The sequence below is a fragment of the Salminus brasiliensis genome, chromosome 3, assembly GCF_030463535.1.
Source record: "Salminus brasiliensis chromosome 3, fSalBra1.hap2, whole genome shotgun sequence".
Lineage (NCBI taxonomy): Eukaryota > Metazoa > Chordata > Actinopteri > Characiformes > Bryconidae > Salminus > Salminus brasiliensis.
Genome location: NC_132880.1, coordinates 36,923,319 through 36,951,212, shown reverse-complemented (window position 1 = coordinate 36,951,212; position 27,894 = coordinate 36,923,319). Strand labels below are relative to the sequence as shown.

General features: G+C 42.0%; 1 protein-coding gene across 1 annotated transcript in view; it reads left to right on the top strand.

Moving 5' to 3' along the window:
• The window catches only part of dlgap3 (discs, large (Drosophila) homolog-associated protein 3), a 191,714-nt gene that overhangs the window by 156,815 nt on the left and 7,005 nt on the right, over window positions 1-27,894 (top strand). Inside the window, exons 4-10 of the mRNA XM_072676046.1 lie at window positions 8,168-9,303; window positions 15,883-16,100; window positions 16,945-17,047; window positions 18,578-18,794; window positions 21,658-22,163; window positions 23,396-23,490; window positions 25,370-25,848. Coding sequence (XP_072532147.1) covers window positions 8,299-9,303; window positions 15,883-16,100; window positions 16,945-17,047; window positions 18,578-18,794; window positions 21,658-22,163; window positions 23,396-23,490; window positions 25,370-25,848 — 2,623 coding nt within the window. The 5' untranslated portion in view covers window positions 8,168-8,298. The remainder of the gene's footprint in view (window positions 1-8,167; window positions 9,304-15,882; window positions 16,101-16,944; window positions 17,048-18,577; window positions 18,795-21,657; window positions 22,164-23,395; window positions 23,491-25,369; window positions 25,849-27,894) is intronic.

Below are 27,894 nucleotides of genomic sequence, written 5' to 3'. Positions count from 1 at the left end.
ATGGCTGTGGTGATTATGTGGCCACTGTCTGCTCTCTAAGCTGGCTTTTTTTCTCTGCCATTGTCTCTGCTGCATTGTGTATTGCTGAAAGACACAGAAATTAGTGCCTTAAACTGCTCTGTGTCATCCTAAAGCGATTTACAGCACTGTTTGCTGCTGCTCCTGCCAGCATCTTCCGAATGATGTCCTGACTATAGAGTTATTCACCGTGACACATTCATAGTCACAAACATTAGATATTGCCCAGTTGTATGAATTATGTCTTGACTAGACCTATTGACTAAGACATATTCTTAGTTACAGGCATTAGGTCATGTACGAATGCTGGTGTACACACACACAAACACACACACACACACACATTCACTGCAAGTACTGCAACCTTCAGCAAATAAGGTTAATTGGAGGAATATTATGCAACAGCAGGAGAACAAAATACGTCTATTAAAATTTGAGTCATTTCTCTGTAAACAACCTTTCTGGGAATTCTATAACCAATACTAGGAATTTAGTTGGTTGGAAACAGAGGGGTGTGAAGGATGTTGGTTGTACATTGTTCTGTTCATACCTTTTGAGGACAAAAATGTCTTGACTTTCTAGGAAAACCTGAGAAACACAGGCCCATCTGCGAATGTTTGCATATACAGTATAATACAAGTATAATACAAGTCAGTTTTCCAAACCCAGAAGCCTAAGCCTAGCCTAAAATGTATTTTCAGTGGTAATTTAACATTGGCACTGCCATTTGGTCTCAGTCTAGGCTTAATCTATGTCCAGGAAACTGTTCAAACATTTTTAGACACCTCATCCAATGTTTCTTTAAAAATGACAAATATTAATAATTAGTTTTACCCGAACCAAGGAGAAAGCAAACAACAAGTTAAACAAACCCATCAACTGATTTTGACCAGAGCAACTATAGGTGTGAATGCCTTTTGGAGTCTGAGCCCAATTACCCACTCCTCTAACATTGATTTTTACTGAATTTAGCCGACATCTGGCATTGGGTATGGTGACTTTATGCTACACTGACATGTTGACTTGCCAGAAGATTTTCTCCAGCAGAGTTTCTATAAATTCCTCCAGCTACACATCAGCACAACAACAACGCTTTAGTGAGCAGCTGGGATGCCGATTGATGTTAAATTCCTTAAGAAGCAGTATATCGGCTAAAACAGACCTAAGTATAATGCAAATCAGAAGCACATAGTTTTAAACACCTCAGCATCACTGCCGGACTGAGAATAGTGCACCAACCAGAAATATCCAGCCAACAGCGTCCTGTGGGCAGTGTCAGTGTGATGAAGGACTGGAGGATAACCGACACAAACTGTGTAGAAACAACTCCAACTTTACCTCCACAAGATAATGTAAGATAATCATTTAGTCCCAAAGCGGTGGAAATTCACAAGATAGACCAACTAGGTAGGAGTGTCCAATATAATGGACAGTGGTTGTGTTTAAAAACTCCAGCAGCACTTGAAAGTCACTTGAAAGGATGTGCACAACACAGATGAAAAAGCTATGGTTTAAAAAAAAATCCTAAGTGTGGGTTTTGTTGTCCACAAACAGTGAACTCCAAGGCAGACTGGGGTTCAATTCACTGGCCAGACAAGCACACCACAGTGTTCCAATAAGAATCAGCCTGTCTGTAACTTGATTCAAATATCAGTTACTCTGAATACAATTGTCAGCCAAATGCCATAAATGTAATTGAGTGGTTATGGCTGGACTTCTACTACAAGCATTCAGACAGAAAGGCAGAGGAATATCAACATGCCAGCATCAGAGAGACAACGTGAAGAAGAGTAGAGAAAAAGAGAGCGAGACATACTGCTAATCAGACAGACAGGTGCTGCAATAGACAGACGTTCAGGCTGCCTTCTAAACTAGAGTGAAAGAAGTAGGTCACAGGCAAGGATCCAGAGAGAGCGAGGGAGGCACAGAAGGAGTAAAAGAGAGAGAGAGAGAGAGAGAGAGAGAGAGAGAGAGACTGCTGGAAGACGTTTGAGAGGTGTCTCTGAGCTGGAGGAGAAAAACAGGAGGGGGGATGGGCGATCGCTTTTGATGCCTCTGCCTCTTCCACTCCTCTCTTCTCACTAATCTCCATTTTCATCGTTGCCTGCGAGTGACTGAGGTGTGATGCTGTGTGACAGCGAGAGGTGCAGACGAGTGGCACTTGAAGGAATGCTGAGAGACAATGACTGACAGCAGCCTCTTCTAAATTACATACACATCAGACACTGTGTTATTCAAGCCATGAGGTGTGACAGCACTGCTCAACTTCCTGTGCCTCTTTCCCTCCCTCTTGCACACACACACACACACACACACACACACACACACACACACACACACACACATATACTAAGTACTTAATAATGGGGAAAAGGCACACCTCTGTTACTGGGAGCTTTGAGATGTCAGGCTTTGCATGATGGAGTGGTCCCTGTGCTCCGGATGCTGGCTAGCAGTGCTCACTAACAGGCTGTGCTCTATTTACTGATCCCCTATGCTTCTGTCAGCAATCATCCAGCCCTCTTGAGCCAGCCACTCTGAAAAGAGCAGTGATAATCACCATTAGTTATGAAACATGATGAAATAAGAAGGATGGTGGAAGGCCTCGCTCGAAACCCCTCTTGCCTGCTATCTAATATCCTGTGTACACTGCTGAGGTGCCAGGTTTAGTAGGTACTTTTGAGGCATTCTCAGGAATGAGTGCCCTTTGTAAAGACGAAAAAGTGACAAGCAGTCAACTCTGTAACAACCCTTCAGTGTGACAGGGTTGATGATTTTGGGCTAAAAAAAACCTATTGCCTTTCTATACTAGCTAACGCTATTGTACAGAATGGAAAAGAACCATTGTGGTTCCATGAAGAACTAGTATTCTGTGTAATAGTCCTTCTAAATTGGTTTACATTTACATTCGTTTATTTTACCAAAACAATTTATGGAACCAAAAACGGTTCTTTTACAGCATCTCTCAGAGAACCCTTTGTAGCACTTTTATTTATTTATATATACGAGTGTATGTCAAGTTATTCCTGTTTGAAGCATGCAGACAAAAGGCTTTGATGATGTCATTTCCTCAAAATGATGTCAGAAGGATCAAACCATTATTTTTAACAGGGAGAGAAATTACAGTGTTGCTGGGTTGAGTGAGGGACTGAGGGACAACAGAGAATCCTGCAATATTCATATAAAACATAGATCATTTTAGAAAAATAAACATACACTACATTTGTCCAAATGTTTATGGACACCCCTTTTACTGAATATATTCAGCTACTTGCAACCATTGCTGACGCAGATGTGCAAATGCACACACACAGCTTGTCTAGTCCCTGTATGGAAGTGCTGCCGATAGAATAGGAGCAGACTAATGTCATGACTAATGTCAGGTGTGGGCTAGAGGGATATGAAGTTGGGGATGGGGTGGGGTGTTGACCATCCAACATCCTGACTTCACTAACGTTCTTGTGGCTAAATGCAATCAAATCCTCACAACAATGATTCAAAATCTAGCCTGGACAGTAGAGACAGTTACTCCAACAAAAGCATGATTAACGGTTTTGTAATACCCTTAATTTTGGGCCAAATACTTATATATAGTGTATTTTTTATAAAAATAAGTTTATGCTAATAAATGTTTTGTAGTTTTTTGAACTTTTAATAGTCTACTCAAATGTAATGTCAGTCAATGGGGCCAATTTTTTTAAAATATTTTTTCTACATTTGATTTAGAATCACATGAAAAAGAACATTACATAGTGTGAGTCAGTTCCTTTTAAGAGATTTTTAATTTAACTGTTTGTTTTGGCACTAAATCCTAAAAATCACTCTTTTATTAGGGCTTTATTTTAGGTTGTGCGAGGGGACATCATAGAAATGGGCTTCCATATTTATGGCATTTGACTGATATTCCTATCCAAGGGCTCTTATTGGTGTTGCATGGTGTGAGTACCTGCCAGGGAATTAAACTCTAGTGTGCCACAGGGAGGGCGGTGTTGTAACCCAATATGCTACACCAGCTGCTAGTAATTGTGTACCTGTGAAATGAGCCTTTATTGTAGGTGTTCCAGATATTACAATGATAAGTGAGCATACTTACAAAGTGCAGTAGGTGTGCCTTATAAAATGGCAACGGTATCTCCATCTCTCAAGAAACATGATGTTTAGTTTACACACCTCATCTTCTCCTCCCTGCTGAGTTTGTAAACTTTATAACTAGTGAAATTACATGACATTAATAAATATAGCAGGCAGGTGAACAACATATTTTTTCCCAGTTGAGATGCATCAGTCATGATATTTTATTTACCACCTTTGTTTTAAGGAGAAGCTCATGCTGCCTACACTAAATGAATAAATACATTAGCACATTAGCACATTTACAGAACTTTCTGTTAGCCTTGTTATATAGGGCTGCTTGTTTGAAGTAAAAATGGCCTGATTCTGACTGTGCATCTGTAATTCTGTGAGGAAAACAAGATTTACAAGCATGGTTATTAATTCACATTCGCATCTTTTAGCTGATTCATGCCTATCTGCACTATGTTTAATCATTCTGCTGGTCACTACATCAAGTGTTAATGAATTTTTCAGTGTATTTTATTTTAAACATACCATTTCCTCTGTTCTGGCATGCCAGTCTATCTGTTACTATTGCAAGAGTGACAGTTATGCACATAGCAGACACATTGTACGTATACTTATTTCTTGCCCTTTACAAGAGACCTGCTTGCACGGGGCAAGCCTACATTTGTCCAGAGACCTGCATATTCTTCCACCACACACGTGTCCTCACAAGATTTATATAGATAATATGAATTGACCCTTCGCTAAGCCCTACCGCCCTTTGATTAATGTTGCTACGTCTGACAAGCTCGACCTTTTAAGCGCTGCCGCTGAGGAGGACTACATTGAAACATAGCTCATGTCATGTATGAATGTTGCCCTCTGTAGTTTTTAGCTGAGAACCGATGCCACTACCATGAGCAGCAATGTAATGGACTTTTGAATGTGTTGCTATCACTATTGACACTTTTGCTATTTGTAGCTAATTGCTACATACAATTAATGGACAAAAATATTGGGACACCTGCTCATTCACTGTTTCTTCTGAGATAATAATAAATATAGAAAAAAAGTTTATCCTACTTTTGTTGGAGTAACTGCCTCTAGTACTGTCCAGGGAAGGCTTTCTACTAGATTTCGGAGATTGCTGTGAGGGTTTAAATGTATTCAGGGACAAAAGCATTAGTGAGGTTAGGATGTTGGATGATCACCACTCCACCTCATCCCCAACTCCCCAGCTCATATCAAACGTATTGGTTGGAGCACCATCATTCCACAGTTCCACAGCTCAATGCTGGGGTCTTTATACTCCTTTAGCCTTTAAGCCTTAAGCATGGTGCCAATAGGTTCATGTTGGTCTGCTCCAGAGAGTGCTATTGTATTTGTCGAACAGGGACTGGACAAGCTGTGTGTGTGCATTTGCACATCAGTGTCATACTTAAAGTATGAAAGCTAAATGCATTTATTAGAAGGGGTGTCCGCAAACATTTGGACATATAATGTATAGTGTAACCAAACATGGGTGATTTCTAATGTTTACAACAAAACATTTGGCGCTAGTAAGTAAATACAAGTTGCTCCCCTTAGAAACGTTTTTGTTAAATATGTTTTGATGTTAGTTTGCAAGGAATATTGTCACATTGATCCCAATTTAGGAACTAGAACAATTCTTGTTCATTAAGAAATTATATTATATATTATTTTAATTTCTTTATATACATGATATGGGTTATAGATAGTATTAGACTGGAGCTGTTTTATGTACTCTACATTTAAAGCCCTAAAGATTAGTTTTACATGAGGAGGTGGGGTAATATATATATATATATATATATATATATATATATATATATATATATATATATATATATATATATATATATATATATATGAAGTTTCTCAGTGGTTTTCGTCATGTCTGAATGTGCCAAGTCAATGTGCTCCAGCGTCAGTAAAGATTTTGGTGCCTTTTACCTTTTGTAAAATGAGCCGTAATGTAAAGTATTACTATAAGTGGATTATGTGATTGTTTATCATCCTCTAATACTCTAACAGCACACTTTTTTGGAGATGATGGCAGGTCGTACATCAAGTAGCGACTCCCATCTCGTTTATGCAGAGCTTTCTTACCCTGTGCGCACCAATCAAAAAGTCAAAGACTTTGAACCTCTCAACCTTATATTTCAAGGTTGGTGTCTTCCAATGTAAATCAGAAGCAACCCAGAACTCAATTTAGTCCATTCGTCCACTATCCTACAATTTCTCCACTTGCTCTACACCATATATTCTCCACAACATGTGGCCTGCAATTGAAAAGTACAATTCACCATTCTCCTTCATTTTAGTGTTTAGCGTTTGTTTTTGGACCAGAAGCAAAAGCGGTTGCAGGACAGTTGGCAGAGTTGGGCATGATGGACATGAAACAGGCTATGGGCAGAATTAGTGGAACGGCATGCTCTGCTGTCCTAAATGAGTTAGTGTCAGTTGATAGAGGTAGTGGGATGACTCACTCCAGCAGATGAATGAGTGCAGCTCAGGCATGCTGAGATGAAGGCCGTACTTGCAGAGTGCAAGCCTATCTGTAGTCAGCTGCGCTCAGGGTCAACTGCTACTCTACACAAATAAAAGTGTGATTCGCTCTCCTCTCTCAACAAGGCTTTGTAATGTAAATCACGTTGTAGGCCGTCATGTGTTTTACTCTGCTGTTAAAATGTGTTATGTAACATATTCGTAAGAAATGAACTGTCTGGAAGGCCTGTTAACCAAGACTGTCATCAATTTTGTGCAGTGCACTTCAATGCCTTACAATTTGTCTAAATTCTATGAAAAATATGAGTGTTATGTGAACTTGAAAACACCCACACAAAAGCCTGCACACAGGTGCTTTTTCTTTGGGAAATATGAATCCAGTGAGGGGAGCAGGTAGAAACTCGGTGACAGGTGGATTTGTTTACAGTAGCGAGTGTTTGTGCTCGCAGGAAGAGTCATGTTTTGGAGAGAAATGTTAGCACAGTAATTCTTGGTTCACATCAGGCCTGCCTTGTCTCATTAGAGATTCTGGGCTCCAACTCCTAGTTCCATTTCTTTTTCTTGTTGACTTCACCCTCCTGAATTTTGCCTCTAGATAAATCTGCATAATAAAAGGTACTTATAGTACCTAGTAACAAGAGACCAATCTAAATTTAACAACTACATTTATTTTAGAATCAGTGGAGTTTACCAAAACTAGCAGCAATCAGCATCGTAAAATGATCACATGTGGCTATTTCAGGTTAGCTGAAAGTATATTGGTATGGTTGATGGGGCTGTCCATATGTATCTCAGAAGGTAGAATAAGTAATCACTATTATATATCAGTAATTGTATGTAAATCATAAGCAAACCGTTCTAAGTACAGCCTGCTACACTCTGAGATGTATGCTTTTCATGGAATGTCTGAAGCAAACAGATTAGAGAAGCTTAGGGAATCACTAGAACAGCTGAGTAAGAGTGTAGGGAAGCCGAGTGGGTTTGATTATTACTCATATAGACACTATGGACTTATAGATAGTATTTTCTGGTGGTCGGGGTGGGGGGGTGGGGAGGGGGTGTGGGGCTTGTGCTGTTGTCATTGTGGAACCCACACAGACAAATCTGGTGCATGGCCATTCTGAAGTGTGACCCGCTATGCTATGGCATGAAATCTGTGCTCTTTGGAGAGGCACTGATGGTACTTTAGACAGATTTTGCTGTGTTTGTCTTCTGAGCTTGAGAGTCTAGGTATGGTGTACAGACACAATATGCTACTGCCTGCAGTAGATCATGTTTTACTCGCAGTACTTGCACTAAAAAAGGCACTACCTGAAGTCTACATTTTTGTAGATTGTCTCCAAGGAATCTGATGTGGGGTGTAGGAAGCTCTTGGTAGATATTACTCTTTTTTACTCTTTTGAAATCTGGAAATGGCAGAAATGCCTCAAGGGCAAGTGTGGAGTGGAAGTCTAGGAGTGGTGGATCTTTCATTTACAGAATCGGAATGCAATGCAAGCTTGCAGATCTAGTCTAATACTGTCTAACTAACCATGTATTTTTTTTCTTTCTTTCTGTCTAGCTGACTCCGGCGCAGCCCTGTCGCGCCCACAGCGCCCCCTCTCGGCCCGGGCGGCCCACCATGGCCCGGGCACGAAGAGTTACCAGGTCAGTCGCAGCCTGTCTCAGCACTCCTCTGGGCCATGCCACTGCATGCCCGAGGACTGCGATGCTGCAATGCGTGACTACATGCACCACCCAGATCATTATCAGGGGCACAATGACCACCCCTACTATCCTCCTGGCGGGCCACCGGAGCCTCTGGCGCTGCCCCCCTCTGGTGGAGGCACCTTCCCACGCTCGCATGCACCTCAGCAACAACAGCCCTATGACTCGTGCGAGGAGTGCCTGTCCTCGGCCGGCCATGGACACGGGCACCCCAAGATGCACCGTATCCCACCCAGCCTTCTGGACCAGTTTGAGAAGCAGTTGCCCTTCCACCCAGATGGTTTCCACACGCTGCAGTACCAGCGCACAGCCAGCGGGGAGCAACGCAGCGAGAGCCCCAGCCGTATCCGTCATCTAGTGAACTCTGTGCAGCGCCTCTTTGCCAAGTCCCACTCGCTCGAAGCACCATCCAAGCGGGAGTTCAATGGGACACGTGGAGGAGGGGGGGAGTACCGTGATCGGGACAGGGGTCATCGCAGCGGCGGTGAGGAGGGTGGTGGGCACCACCACCCGGGCACGCACCAGTCCCGCTCAGCCCGTCGCAATAAGAGCAGGGAGCGCAGCAAGAGTGGAGACTCGCGGCATGAGTCCCGGCACAGCTCACGCCACCGCAGCAAGACAGCTGGCTGGTGGAGCTCCGATGACAACCTGGACAGCGACAGCAGCTTCTTAGTCCCAGGGGGTCGAGGAGGACGAGGATACCCCGCAGGCCATGAGACCCTGGATGCAGCCATTCAGGAGCTGACCCTGAAGAAGGCCAAAGGGCCACCTCCTGGAGAGTGCCTTGCTTGCACAACCATGGCCAGGGCAGGAGATGGGGGTCACTCTTTAAAGAGGAGCACCTGGTCAGCCATGACGGTCAGCCAGGCCAGAGAAGTGTATCCTGCCTCTTCTCGGAGTGGAGGAGCTGGGACTGGAGTGACCGGTTACGAGAAGGCCCTGGTTCCTTTGGATAACAAGCTGAAGGAGCGCAACCTCCACTACCTACAGGCAAGTTTCTGCATGTGTGCTTGAGTGAGAGTGTAAGAAAGGTAGACACCCCTCTACAATTTTTACAACCATCTTTACATTGTGCTGACAAGACCCTTAGTCAAAACAGTAACCCCAGCTCAGCTTTGGCAATCTGAATATTCATGTGGAGGCCAATGCACATGCACCCTGCTGCTCTCACTGACTTGCAGATTCGCTTTCCTGACAAAAAGCATTAATCTGTATTCAGAAACAGGCTCTCTGAGCAGCTCTGAGTGACAGTTTCTCATTGCAGAAGGAAGACTTGATGATTATTTTTGTTATCGCTTGTTTCTCAGAGGAATCGAAGTCAGATGCCTTTTTTAAACCTCTTTCAGTCCTGTATGACAAACAGTACCAGGAGAGACAAGACAAACAACAATGAACCTGTGGCCTTTTCACCCCGTAATGAGTGCTAAACATACATACATCTGTCTATCAGAACTTTATCAGAACTTACACACACACAACCGCACTGAGATCTAACTTCCCTGTAGGCCATTTTTAGATTTCAGATTTCAATATGAAACTGTGGAGGGATCTCTTAATGTGCTCTGAGGAACCTTCATGGAACCTTTTTCTTCTAAAAACGTTTCTTCTAAAGTTGAAGAGGCTCCAAAAGTTCCTCAAGGATTAGGAATACTTTTAACAGTGCAGTTTGCTGCTTGTACTGGGGCCCTTACACAATTATAGTGGTCTTGCCAATTGTAGAGGTCAAACAGTCTGCATAAAACAAATAATAATTAAAAGCTGCCAAACCAATCACAATTAAAAGTTTTGCAGGAGCAGCTGTCTCCTCGAATGTGTACTATTAAAGTTGTAATAACCTTTAACAACAAACAATAAACTAGTCACTTAATTTCTAATTAAGTCATTTTTAAATAATTTTAAATAATTAATAAAAGCTTATTCCTCAAAATGGCACCAAACACCGACTACAAACCTTGTTCTTCTAAAAACCTTTTTCTTGGAGGTTCCTTAAAGCACTTTAACTTTTTGTATCTTTTAACTTTTAACAGCGATGGGTGTTTATACTTGTAGTTCGGTTCCCTTGGTCCAGTCGAAGCAAGAAAATTATACATGGTAACCCTTGCGTCCTGCTTTCATGCACAACTCTGCGTTTGGTCCTTTTAGATGAATGGTATTGTGTTCATACTTCAAACGAACCTCACTGTTTAGTAATGGACCAAGACCCACCTGCTCAGGCAGTCTTGGTCCATATGAAAGGCAGTGTTCACACCTTCCCTAACAAACCGAACTAACAGAGCAACCCACCAGGGTTTGTTTGGAATCACACACTATATGGACAAAAGTATTGGGACACTTGCTCCTTCATTGTTTTTCCCAAAAACAGAAAAAGGGTTTATCCTTCTTTTGTTGAAGTAACATTTAAATTTAAGGCATTTAGCTGACGCTTTTATCCAGAGCGACTTAAGTTACTCATATTACAGAGGTGGGCCAATATAGTGTTAGGAGTCTTACCCAAGGATTCTTATTGGTGTAGCGCAGCACCCAGACCGGGAATCAAACCCCAGTCTCCCAAGTGGTGTGGTAGCTCACTTGCAGGAAGTGGTGTTATCTGTTGCGCCACACCAACTGTCCCCACTGTCCAATAAAAAGCTTCTTATAGATTTGATGCATTGCGTGAGAAATTGATTGCATTCCAGACCATTAAAGAGATCAGAATGTTGGATGATCATCACCCCACCTCATCCCCAACTCTCCAGCTCATCAATAAGTAATAGACTGAGCACCATCATTCCAGAGAACACAGTTCCTCCTCTATATGATGAACCTATACAAGCACCAACACACACATACAGTGTATACCCCCGCACCAGCATGCATCAGTTTGGCTGTCCCGAAGCCAAGCTAAATGAGAAGTGCTTAGTTTCTCTGAGCCCCTTCCCCCTCTCATAACCGCCATCCCCATTACTAACAGATGCCCTGCATAGGGGTTGCGTTTCTACGGCAACAGCATGTAACCCCTACACATCTACCTCCTGTACTCCTCCATCCATGAGCTGTAGCTGAGGTCTTTCTGAACGAACACAGATGCACTAAAGGCACAGAACTGCAACAAGAGTGTGTGTGTGTGTGTGTGTGCATTAGTGTGAAAGAATGTGCATTGACACATCCATTCATTTTAATTAATCTTGACCTTGGCAGTTCTACAGAAACAGTATCCCAGATAAACAGCATTCTAAATCTTGAAAGCAAACATAAATAGAGAAATCCAGGCCAGAAGATATGAATGTCTGTGATGTCATATTCTCTTTTAAATGAATAGGAAAGTTAACATATTTTATATGTCTTTTATATATTCATACTTTTGAACAGAGCATTGTGCTTGTTTCATTATGTTACATCATTATGCTACATCAAAATGCAGTGCAATGAAAGTCAATGTAAGAAAAAATATAAATACTTTTTAATGAAGTAGAGCCATAAGGAATAAATAAATAAATAAGTACAGCAGTGAAATGCATGGACTTCAGTCGATGACAACTGGTAATTTTAGAGATGCTCAGTACAAGCTCTAGTCAGGGCTTGATGTAGACAAAATCAGTAATAAACCTGTTTGTAAAACTACCTTTCCATCCCTTTAAGATTAAAGTTATAAATATTCAAATTTCCCCCCAAAAGCTCAAATTGCTTCCCAAATGATTCAAATGACACCTATCATATAGACGTATACACAAACATATCAGAATATTATGACCACCCCTGGTTTGGAATGATCTTGGCCCATTTTAGCAGCTCCATGTAGTTTTATAATAACAGGCTGTAGTCCATCTGTTTCTCTGCATACTTTGTTAGCCTCCTTTTGTCCTGTTCCTCAATGATCAGCACCCCACAGGACTGACCACCACAGAGCAGGTAGTATTTGGGTGGTGGACCTTTCAGTGACAGTGTCACAGCTGGACTGAGAACCAGTCTGTCACAGCTGGACTGAGAACTTGTTACTGTCTAACCAGTAACCAGAAATATTCAGCCAACAGTGTCTTGTGATACTGACACATGGACTACAGTATGTAATTATAAAACTACAAAGTGCACCTATATGGTAAGAGGTGGTCATAAAATGAACACATTTACAGTTTACAGATTTGCTGTAGTGTCCAATGTGGTTTCCCATTTTATTCAAGATCCATATCAGATGGTTACTTGTTATCATGTGTTTTGTGATGAAAAAAAAATGGCCTTGTATTTAACAGCTCTTATGGCCTCGTGCAGTTTTTCTAAATCCTGCTCTTGTCAAGCCACCAAGCTGCACAGTTTCAAGTGTTCCTTCCTCAACACACCTGCTCCATCTCATTAGGGCTCAATAGTCACTTGACGAGCTGGATTAGGTGTGTACTGAGCAGTGCTACGGGCCACCAAGGGTGGGATTAAGAAACCCTGGTCTAATAGGTGGCTAGTGTACCTCCATAGGATTAACACCACCTGCCTAATATTGAGTAGGTCCCACTTGTGCCGCCACAACAGATCTTACCGTTCGAGGCATGGACCACACAAGAGCTCTGAAGGCGTTCTGTGGTGTTTGGCACAGAGGTGTTAGTAGCAGATCCTTTATGTAAGTTGTTAAATGGGGCCTTCATGGATCACATGGATCAATTAGGTGCTCATGCCCTGTCGCCAGTTCACCGGTTGTCCTTTCTTGTAGCAATTTTGGTAGATACTGAGCTCTGCATAGCAGAAACCTCTGAGGCTCTGACCCAGTCAGTCATCTAGTCGACACAATTTGACCCTTGTCAAAGTTGTTCAGATTTTTTCGCTTGCCCATTTTTCCTGCTTTTAGTGTTTTCTCCTTTACCTGTCAGTGGTGCTAAAGTTATGGTTATCTGTGTGTACACTTCTTAATTTAGAAGTTCCCCAAGATCCAGTGTGCCAATGTGAAAATCTGCTTTGTCTCCAGGAATCCGAGATAAGTCCTATTTTTCTTTTTGTAAGTCATTAAAATCCTGTGCTCTCCTCTCAGTTCATTTCCAGCACTCCCTGCAGCACCATAAGGAGCATCAGGGTATGACAGGGCCTAGCAAGTTCTGTTTTCAGTGACAGTTCCTGACAGAGCAGCAGGTTCTGAAATGAGGGGCTCAGCAGATATTTGCTCCCACTTAGGGCCAACTCAGCTCCCCTGAGAGAGAGAGAGAGAGAGAGAGAGAGAGAGAGAGAGAGAGACATGGGGTCTTGTTGTGGGACAGTAGTGCTTTGATCTGATCTGAGAACAGGCCAAAATGAGGCAGCAGCAGTGCCTGGCACAAAGTCAAACAGCAAGAGTCGCAATTAGCAGAGGCAGGGGAGGAGATGAAATGCATCAAGATGATAAGAATGGCTTTAAAGCAGCAGTAAGAGAACAGTGTGGTAATGGAAGAGATGGAGCTGGAAGGATGTAGAAGTTAAGTGGGGAAGGACAGAGTGATAGAAATTAGTCATAAAAGTATCTAGAAACTTCTAGAAATGAACTCCTGTTTTGCTAATGGAAGAAAGCAGCAATGGACAGGACTGAAGAACTGAAGACAGTAAAGCGAGGTGGAGCTTTTTGAGAGCCTATTTTTTCTGAGCAGCGGCGTAGGGGGCATGAATAGAGAGATCAAGCTGAATCATCTCTTGAAAGCGATGACCTTTAAGTGCCCCATGACTGGTCAGTCACAGAAATAGTGTGTGTGTGTACTTGTAACTCTGCTTTGTCTCCTCTCTGACAGTTACAAGTCACTAAAGAAGGAATGCAATCTCTCTGAGCTCATAGTGGAGGAAAAGAGGCAATGGCCTAGTGCCTTTTTGATGTGTTTATCTTATATATCTTTACTGTCACTCTTTTTTGCACGTTTCACTTTTTGGCTTAATATAAATATGTCAGTTGTTCTTTACATTGTTTAAATTTACTTACCAAACATTTTTTCCTTCTCTTGTAAAGGATACATAAATTACTGTACCATTTCAGCCACACAGTGTTGTGCTCAGACAGTGAAGATATGAAGTAGACCTGGACTTTAACCCACAATTTCTCAATATCTAACCTGGATTAGACATGCTCCCTCTTCCCTTCTCTCACTTTAATTGTTTCATGATGAAAACAATTAAGAAACTGCGTCAATGAAACAGTTTAGGGCCCCACAGCTTCGGCGTGAAACATCTCGCAGCTCTGTGCGTCAGCTCAGCCGAGGCTTAGCTCTTCAATACGATAGGAGCTGTGAGTGTACAGCAGGGACCATTACGTCACAGCAAGCAATCAAGGCTCACATTATTGAGCTATGAAGATCCAGCCTGCTTCCGTTTTCCTGCCTTAGTACGGCCCTGTTGGGTCTTACTGGCCCCACTGCTGTGAGTCCAATAAGCCACAACTTTAATAAAAGATTGCATTGGCCTCTAAGGCCTGTGCTTGTGATTCTACACAGTTGGGTGTAATTCACTGACCTCACAAGTACAGTGTGATGATTCCTCAAAAAAGAAATTGATGCATAATGAATTCTCTAATTTTACTCCAGGTTAGCGATTGTCAAACAATGCACAGTTATGTTTTGTAAATACATGATTCTTTAGTTGTGGGCTCTTTTTTATCGTTACAAATTTTCATTTAAACCAGTGAAAATGTGTTTTAGGAAGTAATGCATTTACCTTTCATTTTCAAGCAGTTAAAAAGATACTGGTGGTGAAATTGAAAACCTGTCTTTACCATCACCAGGTGTCATTACCATCACAACCAGTTTGGTGTTGGTAAAAAGGGCTCTACGTTTTTTTTAGGTACATTTTTGGGGAAAATTTTGTTTAAAAAAAAAAAGACATTTCCAGTGTGTGAACCTTTTAAACGGTCAGATGATGATGATAAAAAAAAAAAAAATGATAGAAACGAGGTTGATGTACCATGGAAGCATGAGGCATACAGTGATCATTAAACACTTGGATACCATGCTTCACACATTATGTTGCATATTGGTATCAGACTGACAAATGTTTATTATAATAATGATGGATCATTTGTTCAGTTCATTTGTTTTATTCCCATTAGTCATACACCATTAATACACTGTTGCCACCTACTGGGTATATTTTAAAGTGCAGTAATGAATCTGCTATAATGTATGGTTAATTCAATTCATCCGTATCTGTTTTTATCTTCCTGGTCAGGGTTGCGACAGGTCCAGAGCCCATCTGAAATCACTGGGCACAAGCCAGAAATACTCCATGGACAGAATATGGTTCATTATGAGATGTAAATATTAATGTTTTGTAGTAGAATTTGGTAACTTGTTCGCAAATACTATCACATCATTAAGGCCTTTAAAATGCTAAAGACTAAAGTGGTCATTTACATTGCAGTGGTGTATATTATTATTATTCAGTTCCACTATACAAATCTCAAACCAATGATGCTGTTGAAGCACTACCTCCAGATTGAAGCGCCACAATACGCTAATGCAGTTTTGTACCTCTACTACAGTGCATAGTAACCTCCATGCTGCTGTCAGGTTTAGTGTGTAAGCTATTGACTGTGTCCTTATCAGTGCTGTTTTGACAGGACAGTTCACTGACCATTGCTGATCTGTGCATCTCTGGCAGGTTCCTTCAGATGACTGGGGTGGAGGGGGGGTGTCAGACAGCGGAGGGGAAATCCCGTGCAGACGGATGCGCAGCGGCAGCTACATTAAGGCCATGGGGGACGACGACAGTGCAGACTCGGATACCAGCCCTAAGACGTCCCCCAAACGTTCCCTCATCGCTCAGAGAGAAGCATTCCGCCGCTCCGTCAGCATGGACCAGCGCTCCTCTACCACCAAGTGTGTGACACTCTCTGGGTCTTAATAACATTTGAGTCATATTACACAGGTAGGAGAATGTAGAACTAGGAGTCAAGCCCAAAGACTCTTATTGGTGTTGAGTGGTGTGGTTGCCCAGCTGACAAATCGAAACCTAGTCTGCCACAGGGAGGACAGAGCTGTTGAGGCCAGAGTGCAATAAGAGCACAGTTGGCCGTGATCTCCCCAAGTGGGTAGATGGCGCTTTCTACCCTCATCACTCTTAAAGCATTGTTGCCTGGCACAGGGGCCTGTTAGGTGGAGCAACAGAGCTGGGGACCCCAGCGCTTTGCTCTGAGAGTGTCAGCTCATTGGCATCGCTGGGTGTGTTAAGGACTTTCCTCATGCTGGGAGCATTGCTAGTTCTGGGTGGGTTAATTGGCAGCACCAAAATATTGGAAATATTTACGAAACATATATATATATATATATATATATATATATATATATATATAGTTTGACCATAGTTAAACTCTTTTTGGTGCTGTATAAAATCCATTATTTCAAAGGTTCTATAAAGATCCATCCACACCAGTGTAAAGAACTCTTTAACCAAGCAAAGAACCAATTAAGAATCCAAATGGTTCTGTGATTTGTCGTAACTCGCCATAAAATCATTGCCTATTTTAAAGAAGCAATGAAAAATAATTTTTAAGCGTGCACCTGTCAGCTAATTTAGCTCTTAACTGAAAAACAGAAGGAAATGTGTGTAAAGTTGATTTATTGCCAAGCTACCGCTTCAAATCTTGTCCCTTGTGGTGAGATTTGCGTAATTCATGTAGTCTAAAAGCTTATTGACTTGTTTATCACTCTGTCACCTCTGCAGGTACTCTTGTAAACAGTGCACAGATTCCTACTCCAACAGCCGTACCACACCAAAAGGACACACTCGCTCTCGCAGCTACACACGCTCCCTGACCAGCTCACAGGTAACACACAATGCTATTCTAGTCAGTAACGTTCCACCTTGGCCCAAGAACAATACAATTCTCATTAGTGCAGTTTCATTATCCATGTCCGCTGGGGCTTAACATAATGTGCCACTAGAAGAGTTCCTCTAATACAAAGGCCAAGCTCTGATTCTCTGATGTCATTTCTCTTCTGCTTCCAGTGTATAACTTCATGGTCATTCATTATTTGTGAAAAGCATGACAAATGATCTCTGCTTCTGTCCTCTGGCCAGCTGATCAAAGCCAGAAGAGTGTGCCTTTGTTTTCCTTTAGTCTATTATATTCTCTTTTATCAGATTCCAGAAATACATCATAATATATTTTCTAAGACAGAAATTTGAAACCAACATATGCCCCATTTTAGCATTTTGCTAGTGACTTCTTAATACTTAGCCCTGAACAGTCAATTATTGAGCAGTCTTGTGTGTTTTTGAACAGGTTCTGTTTCTATTCTCACAATGTCAGATGTTTTATTGAGTAAATGACATTGTATTGACATAAAGGGTCTTACATTTAAGTGGCAGCTATTTGGTCAATTTATATGTTTATGTTTAAGAATCAGTGTATCTGTTTATGTTATTAAATGAATTATTGTAATACTCTATAAGTAGTCATATACTGTACCATGTTATTTCAATGAAATGTCACCTCAGTAACATTTACATGAAAGCATGTATAACTCAAGACCTTTAATAGAACTGATATATGATGTTCTTAACTTGCATTACTTGGGAATGATTCTTTATCACTATACATGTGTTATAAATGGAACAAATGTCCATCACTTCACTTTAAGGGCTGCTATATCAGTACAGTATCATTTACTTAATTCAACAGGTTTTTGGTCAAATTGCAGCTACACTCATAACAAACAATAAACATACATCAGTCATAACATTAAAACCACTGACAGGTGAACTGAATAACATTGTTTATTGGAAAAATGGGACACTTTGACATGGGCCAAGTTGTAATGGCTAGACGACCCAGTCAGAGCATCACCAAAACATCAGGTTTTGTGGGGTGTATGCAGTATGCACCAAAAGTGCTACAAGGATGGGCAACTGGTGAACCAGCGATGGGGGCCCAAGCCCTATTAATGGGATCAATTAAGGCCCCATCTTTGAATTTACAGGACTGCTGTTAACATCTTTGTGCCGGATGCCACAGGACACCTTCAGAAATCTTGTGGAGTCCATGCCTCAATAGGTCAGAGCAGTTTTGCTGGCATGAGGGGGAGACCTACACGATATTAGGCTGGTAGTTTTAATGGCGTGTGTAATGTCGATCCCTACCCAGAGGATCCTGTATAAATGACTGTAGGCAGGTTATAGAGACTTCCAGAAGTGAAGAAACTGAATAAGAGGAATCCGACAAAAGCACTGCTTTCTTCCACACTTTTGGCTAGTAGTGTATCTACACATGTCTACATGAAGCTGCCCTGACTTAATCTCTACCACACTATGTGTGTGTGTGTGTGTGTGTGTGTGTGTGTGTGCACTTTTGCAGCTGGGGGACACACTGAACCGTCAGTTTGAGTCGGTGTGTGAGACCATGTTTGGAGAGATGGAGTCTCAGGCTGTGGAGGCTCTGGACCTGCCGGGCTGCTTCCGCACACGCAGCCATAGCTATGTGCGGGCCATCCAAGCAGGCTGTTCCCAAGACGACGACTGCCTGTCTGTTTTCTCCATGTCCGGCCCCCAGGGGAGCATGAAGGGCGGAGCAGGTGAGGGATTGTCTCTGCAGGTGTTTGTCTGCATGTCTGTAATGGTATCTCTACTCTCTGCTCTCTTCCCTCCACCCTATCTCGGCAGTAACAGGGATTACTGGAGTATCTTAATGAGTTTCTGGATCTGCCACCCATACACTGCCCAGAAAACACGTCTCAGCTGAAGACTTTAGATATCAAAAATAAAGTCCCTCTCTGTCCCTCTCTGTCACTCTCTCTCTCTCTCTTTCTCTCTCTATTGCTATAACTCACTCTCTCTAACACATTGGTGTCTCTGTTTCCCTAGCTTGTGTGTGTGTGTGTGTGTGTGTGTGTGTGTGTGTGTGTGTGTGGATGGCCTTGTGTGCTCTTCTATTCTAGCTTAAAGTAGAAAATCTCACTGCAGATTTATTAAAGCCCCTGTGAAGTGTCAAATGCATCCATCTCTATACCCCCTAGACACACTCACACACAGACACACACACATGCACACACTAGAGGATGTCTATAAACCCAATGTCTGAAAATGGGATTTGAAACCCCATGGAAAACACACACACACATACACTGGGCCCTGTGTTTGTGTCACAGCCCTCTTGAATTTTGACTGTGTGAATTTAGGATTTTGTTGATTTTTAGGTGTATCGGTACATGTGTGTGTGTGTGTGTGTGTGTGTGTGTGTTTGTGTGTTTATTTGATGTGACAGGTTCATGTGAACAGGCTCTGGTGGCTCTGCACTCTGGCAGGCAGTGTGATGTAGTAAAGCAGTTTCAGCCCGGCTATCTGAGATGAAGCAGGTGGAGAGAAGCAGTTCTGCTCTTCCAGAAGGCTGAGAGCTTCCAGAGTTGTTTTTAACTGCCGCTCCCTTCCAAGAAACGAATAATTTATCACCTTTAAGAGAGACTGCAGTTAACTTCTTCCGTTTCCACTTATTCCTCCTTTCCGTGGTTTAAGAGTTTAGCACAAAGTGTTCTATTTGGAACTAGAGGACATTTTTAGAGACTCTGAAATGAATAATGGTAAAGAGAGATATATGTAGGTAGGTAGATAGGTAGGGAGGTAAATGGCTTTCTACTAGATTTTAAAGCATTGCTGTGAGGATATAATCGCATTTAGTAACAAGAGCATTAGTCAGGTCAGTGAGGCCCAACTCCCCACCTCATCCCAAAAGTATTGGATAGAACACCATCATTCCAGGTTTTGTTGCTAAATAGAATAATATCATATTGGCAATACTTCTTTACATGAACTAGACAATGGGTGCAACTTTAGGTAGCTAAATGCATTTATTAGAAGGGTGTCCACAAACATTAGGACATATAGTGTAAGTGGGGAGAAAAGTCTTTAATGGTGTCACTGAGCTGTTTAATTACAGTTTTACTAAAGTGTAGGGTGCAGAGGGAGTTTGTATGAGGTGATGGTGTAGTGTGGTCCATGGATATTTTAGTGTGATCATTGAAGTGAGATGTGTGTGTGGTGGGCTACAGAGTGATACACTGTGCTACTGGCTATTCAGCAGCCTGATGGCCTGGGGAGAAAGCTGGCTGGTTCTGGACATTATGCTGCTGTACCTCCTGCTGCTTGGCTCAGAGTGGGTGGAGTCCTTAACAACCCTAGGATTTCTCAGGCAGGGGCTAGTGAATAATGCCAAGAGGTTTGGAAGACATATGGATAGGTGCTATAAAATTCACAGGCTTAAAAGAGACAAAACACCATAGATTTACAGCGCTGTGCTTGAATGCCAGTGCATATTTACTGCTGTAATAATCATAAGCATTTCTCAACCTAAGTGCTTCCTAGCTATCAGCTGTCAATCAGCATGGGAAAGATTCCAGAGTTACACAAAGTTAATATCGTATATATAATATATAAATATTGTTGTCTATTCAGTGCAGAAAACATTTGGAGTCAGTTGTCTAGATCCTGATTAGGGCTAAGCCTAAACTAAAATATTTTCCAGTGGTGATTCAGCACTGCAGCTCAGTACAGCAATGTCTAGGAAACTGACGCTTGATGTTCATTGGTATAGTTTGGTATCAAGAATTGTGAAAAGACCCTTGGTATTGGTGTTGAATAGGGGTGTAATGGTACATAAAAACAGATACACACACATCCCTACAACTGTCCAACACACCATCATTGTCCGACCCACCCTGATTTCAAGAGTTCATGAGAAATGGGATGGGAAAAGGTCAGAATATGTATGAAGTAGTTTATTATCAGTCGTTTCACAGCAAACAGAGCAGTGAGTGATAAAGGCTAAAGAAAATCCACTACATTTTCCACAATGCCATGCAAATCCAAACTTTATTTGCTCACAGCTTACAGCTCAAGGTTTCCAAGAGCTTTAAAAATTTTGCATTAGGTTGGTCAAACTTCTTCCATTGTGTGAAAGCTTTGTTCATAGCTTACTGCGTAACGTGTATTCTCTGTACAACTGCATGCACTGAACCGTGACATCCGTACTGTGGCAGTTTCGCCTGAGTACATGCACTGTTACACCAGTAGTATTAAAATTAAAGTTCTGCTGTCATGGCAACCCTATTCATTTTCATTTCAATCTTAACTTCAGTTTAGCAATTAGCATTGGCCACTTTTATGTGTGTTAAATTGTAAATGTAAGGTTTTTTCTGTTTGTTTCAAAGCACATGCAAATTAAGGTATAAATGGTAACCGTAAGATGTGGCAGAAATGTGGCATATTTCTTTAATGAGGTGTTTTTATTAATGTATATGCTGCATTATGTACATATATGAATGGTTATGTGTGAGATAATGAGCAGAATAACAGGTAATTGCAGAGTTATTATAACCCAAAGTCTGTGAGTAGCAATGTACTGTCATAGCGCTCCTATTCCTCATATCTATGACATTTTTCCAGTGTTTCCATACAGAAAAGGCCCACCTCCCCTTCCGCCTCGCATGTCAAAACCTATGATCTCTGTGACGGCCCAGAGCAGCACCGAGTCCACCCAGGATGCGTACTTCCAGAACACCGGTCAGCCTGCAATGGGACGATCCAAGCAGCACAGCAATTCTGTAGACCTGACCGAGAGCAGTGGCCGCACCTCCAGGGGAGGCTACTATCCGGCTGGGGGTCCGGCACGGCTCAGGCAGAACAGCAACTCCGCGGAAAGTGTGGACGGACGGATGTTGAGAGACACCAGTTACCCCACAGGGTCTGGGCCCATGAGGCCCAAACACAGCACCTCCGCAGACAGCCTGCTGGAAGGGCCCCGCACACCAAGAGAGCGGGCTGGAGGAAGCTTGGGCAAGTCTGCCTCATTGCCCCAGAACAGCATGACCTTGAGCAAGACAGGACAGAGCATGGAGGATCACAGGCAAGACGGAAAGGGGCGCAAGTGGAGACCCTCCATAGCAGTCCAGGTGAGGAAGCAATGAGGGGTGTGTTTTTTGATAATTGCTGAAGAATATTGTTGAATTAAATCTTATTTTATCCTATTTTATTTTCAAATTTCCAACATAAAATTATTTGTTGTTATTTCAACGTTTCATATACATATAATATAATATAATAACATTATGTTACATATACAACTGCATAATTGACCAGATGGGGATGGATGGGTTACCTTTTGTGGGAATAAGGAACTAAAATAAAATAAAATAAATACTAAACAGAACAGTAAATAAAAAGCGGGTCTTTCTAGTACCCAACAAGATGCTACCCTGGGTCGGCCATACCTGAATCTATCACTGTATGAATATATATGGTATAAGCAAGGTCTAAGAAATCATTATTTGTGTTTGCTATTATTTTGTTACAGTTATGCAAAGGTGCATTTATGGTACTTTATGGACCATTTTTGGACCATATATGGCACCTATATGAGTAGACCTGTGGGTGTCAGTAAGGGGATGTAAAGTTCTGTTTAAACTGTTAGTGGTCCACTCTGGTTAATAAGGGCCACAACTCTGGAAGAAAAAGCCATTAGCATGTCTAGTTGTGCTGGCTTTCTGCCAGAGAGAAGTGGTTGGAAGTGATGACGTCTGAGTGAGAGGGGTCAGCAATAATCTTGTCAGCATGTTTCCTGACCCTGCCATTAGATATGACCTGAACCATACGGCCAATGATCTTCTCTGCTGTCTTGATTAAAGCCCTGGAGTTTGGCCCATTCTTGAGAGATGGACACTCCAAACCAGATGGTTATGGATGACATAAGGACGGACTCTAAAGGAATATAATATAAAGGCTTGTATTTAAAGACTTTTAAGACAAATAATAATCAAATTAATGTGTTTTTGTACCCAGATAATCAAGTTAATGTCTTCTAGCTTGTTAGAAAACAAGAGACTAATAAGGCTCCTCATGAAGATGACTCAAATAAATGTAGTCTGTAAACCTGCACCAAGGCAAACTTTAAAGAATCGAACATATGGAGGTGTTTTGGATATTGTAGTAATATATGACTGTTTTGATCATTGCATAGTTTCATGTTTCATTGGTTTATTATTTTATTTCTGTTCTAAAATATTGAGGAAAAAGCTCTGAGACTCTCTGTGAAGCTGTTCTACGAAGGTGGGCCCAAACACCAGGCCAGTGCTCTATGCATTCTCTTCCAAGTTGGACTCAAATCTGTGTGTGTTTGTCTGTGTAGGTGGACAGCTCTGAGACGCTGTCAGACTCAGATACAGAGGGAAAAGCACTGAGAGAGGTGCACTCCATTGGAGTCCAAGTGGAGGATGACAAAAGGTATTGGCTCTCATTGTCCTTTCTTTTCTCTTTCTTGTCTCCTTCTTCAGTTCTCTCCTTGAAATTCTGTCTCACTCCCCCAGCAAGTGTGTAATCAGAGGTGATTGGATCGACAATTTATGGGGCTGGATGGAGTGTAAATCACAGTGTGGGCCGAGCTGTGCGGTGCGGGGGGGGGTAGAGCACACACATGCACTCTCACCATCTCAGAGGGTGTATGTGTTAGGTGCACAGCGTACGGTGAGAGGATATAATTAGGCCCTGCGCAATACGCCAAAAAGTGTGAAATGATGTCAGAGTCATCCAGGCAGAGCTGATGAGCTCATTAGCATGTGCAGCATGTGACAGGATCATTACCCTCGTCAACCACACGGACATGAGGTCACTACTGGTCACAGGTGTTTCGTTCTTCTTCAAAAAAAGAAGACAGTGTCTGGCTAGTCATTTTTAATTCCATTGCAAAATATGATATTAGGGGTCATACACTATATGCCCGAAAATACTGGGACACCTGCTTATCTATTGTTTTTTCAGAAATCAAGAGTATTAAAAAGAGTTTGTCCTGCTTTTGTTGGAGTAACTGTCTCTACTATTCAGGGAATGCTTTCTACTACATCTTGGAACATTGCTGTGAGGATTTTATTGCACTGACAAGAGCATTAATAAGGTCAGGATGTTGGATCCCCACCTCTCCTCATCCCAAAAGTATTGGATGAAGCACCATCATTCCAAAGAATGCTCATTGCTGGAGGCTTTATACCCCTCTAGCTGACACCTGGTGTTAGACATGGCCCCAGAACCACCAAAGCACAGGCCTGTCATGAACTGGAAACTGCTGGAACACCTGGGCTACTGCTCCAGAATTAGCATATCTGAAGTTTGCAGCTGACCACAAGGACAAAGAAAAGAAAAGCCTTCTACAGGAAGGTTTTATGGTCAGATAGGACAAGATTTGGCCACAATGATGCATTTAACCCCAATAATAATGTACTATCTAAAAATAGTGCTGGTAGCAGTGTGCTCTGGGGCTGTTTTGTTGCCAGAGGAATTGGTACATACAAGTGGATGGAATAACGAAGAAGAAGGAATAACTCAAACGCACCTCAAACCATCAGCTTGACAGTTACAACACAGGACAGTAACCCCCAACACATTTCAGTGATAGCAGTGATGGTGGAATGGATAAAGCCGACTAACATTAAGCTTCTGAAAAGTCTTTCTAACCTCAACCCTATATAAAAAATGTCAACTGTATATAAAAGTCAAGTTTGTGCCAGAAAACCCAACAAATTTAATCACTTTTTACCAGTCTCTGCCAAAATGACTGGTCAAATATCCAACCTGAACTCTTGCTAACTAAAGCTTCTGGTCAAGCTGAAATTTTCTAAGGGACATTTAACCAAAATAGTTCTGTATGTGCATTTCAGAAACTCCCTATTTTTTTTATATGACTGTCATATCAGCACCGTTCCCATTCCAATACTGATGTCTTGTGAGAGGAAATTCTCATTTCATGGAAGAGTGAAGAGTGGAGTCCGATTAGGATTTGTCAGTAGAAAAGTCATAGCAAGTGATGTTAACCTTACTTAAGATGTGTACTTTTCAATAGATTTCCATGTTGCTTGGATATAAAAAAATTAGGGATTCCAATCATTTATTCATTGGAAGCATTTAGTAAACAGCATGAATCCTGTTTAAATTATGGACCAAAGTCCATAAGGAGAAGGTCTGGTTTTACAGTCATGGCTGTGCCTGGCCTGTGATCCTACTTTACAACCAAAACATTCGTATTTGTCTAGTAACTGTGACGATAAAACAGTAAAGTGTACAGTCTTCCATTAGTGTTCTGACTCTCGCGTGTCATCTTGTACGTTTCCAGGCGAGCCCGTTTTAAGCGTTCCAACAGCGTGACAGCGAGTGTGCAGGCTGATCTGGAGACTGAGGGCTTCGGGGCTCTAAGTGTTCCCACCCAGGACAAGGGGCTACAGTTCGGCTGCTCCTTTCAACGCCACTCTTCAGAGCCAGAGTCAGCCGGTCAGTTGGTGGAGTACCGCACCGTCCATACACAGGGCCAGTGGGCGTACCGTGAGGACTACCACAGCGGCTACTCCACTGAGCCTTGTCCGCTGGAGCTCAGGGCCCTGCCCCACTCCCACGGGCCCCTACCTCTGGCCTCAGAGAGGGGCGGGCCAGGCTGGCATGAGGGTCCACGCAGCCTGCCGGACTCAGGCCGGGCCTCACCCTGCCTCCGGGATGGGGAGTTCTTCCTCCGGTTGCTGCAGACTGAGGTGGAGAGGATGGAAGGCTGGTGCCAGAACATGGAGAGAGAGGCAGAGGAGAATGAGCTGCCCGATGAGGGTGAGTTACAGCCTTTGCAATTTTCTGTTCTGTCGATTTCTTTTTGAGAATGAATCCGCACGTGAAAATACCGCTGCTGAAAAAAAGTGCTGCATGGAATTTAGTTGACTCAAATGTGCACATCATTTCCAAATGAATAAAACATGTTTATTCATGTGTAAATTATGTTTCAGTCAAGTAAATTCAATGCATGTTCAATGTGCCAGGTGTTTTCTTTAACTGCAGTCAGAATGTGTATCCTTTTTGAAACTGAATGTTGGTTCGATGGTGAGAGAAGTGAAAAATAGTTTGGAAAAGTGAAATTTCCACATACAAGTGCAGTCCTTCAAAGTTCAAACCAGATATAATGAATGCTCAAATGTAATGGAAGACCATTTGGAGTTCACTCCACTGAACAGATTAAACTTTGGCAGTGTTTTCCTGATACAAAGACATTCAGATGTCCATGTTTACTCATTTTCGCTGTAGAAAGCACATGGAATTCCTTCTTTTTACAGACACTATCAGTATCTATATTGGTATTGAGAGACTCATCTTAGTATTACTTAGTAACAGCTTAAAAAAGACGTCAGTACGCCCATGCACACAGCATGCATACAGCATGCAACAATTCTAAAGGAACATCTGCTACCATATGATGGCTCACACATTTTTATATCAAACTTGATTGATCAATAATTGTGTTTTTCCCAAATGTCTTTAAAACTAAGACTATGAAACAGATAAATGGTGAAATATCAAAACAAAAATGGCGCTGAAAGTCTAAATGGGTTGGGAAGTGACTGAATACTGTGGGAATCCACAGTCTGAGGTGCACTGTAAAAAGGCAGTATTGAAAACGAGCTATACACCTACTCGTTCATGCAAGATCTAATCAGCCAGTCATGTGTGAGCAGCAGATATGCAGATAACATTTACATTCAGATTCAGATAACATTCACATCATCCTGTCAGAATAGTGGGGGGGGGCATGATATGGCATGATTGTTGGTGCAAGACAGGCTGGTTTCTATAAAGATTTCTTTAAATCTTCTGGGATTTTTGTCAGTATCTAGAGTCTCTGGACTTGGTAGGTCATTTTTGGTAGGTGTGACACTGCATGGCCAACCATTTACATTAACTGTTCCCTTAACTTCCAGCAAGAACAAAATCCAGGACTAAGAACTAGATTTAGGATCCATCATTGGAGACCTGGGCTCTAGGGTTTACTCAGAACAGTGTAATAAAACATACCCAGTGAACAGATACAAATGCCTTGTTGATTAGAGAAGTCAGAAGAGAATGGGCAGACTGGCTTAAGCTGACAAGAAAGCTATGGTAACACAGATGACCTCTCTGTACAATTGTGCTGAGCAGAAACGCATCACAGAATACACAACATGGTCAATCTTAAGGCAGATGGGCTACAACAGCACATGACATTGTCAGGTTTGACTGGTCAACCAAGAACAGAAAGCTGAGGCTGCAGCGGGCACAGGGTCATTAAAACTAATTGAAAACTTATTTATGATTAATGTTCTAAATGCATTTGAGATACGCTAGTAACATAATAAGTAACATAATACAGAAAGATGACGAATCCTTTACCTAACAATGAGGGTTACACATTCCCTTCACCTGTACTGTACTCTACTCACACAGTACATCTCAGCTCCATCACGTAGGCACCTTACTTTCTACGTTGCTGTGGCTGTTTATGATCCGATTAACAGTATATGCCAGTGAAAACATGTAGGGAAGTGTATTCAGTCATCAGCCATCACTACTTTTTAAGTGTATTCTGCACAACTCTGCTGACAGAATGGCTGCTGATAGTGTTTGTCTTAAGCATGAAGACTTGTACACAACAAAACCCTGAAATCAATGTGCACTAAAAAGTAGTATTTGGTAGTGACTTGCTGAATAACAATCCAAGTAGAGGGCCTTTTTTTCATCACTCTCCTTTTTTTAATGTTGTATGTCTTTTCAAAATCTGGTCGGCCCAATTATGATGCTTTGTCTTCTGCTCACTGGAACTGCTATGACTCTCCATTTTGCACAGATCTG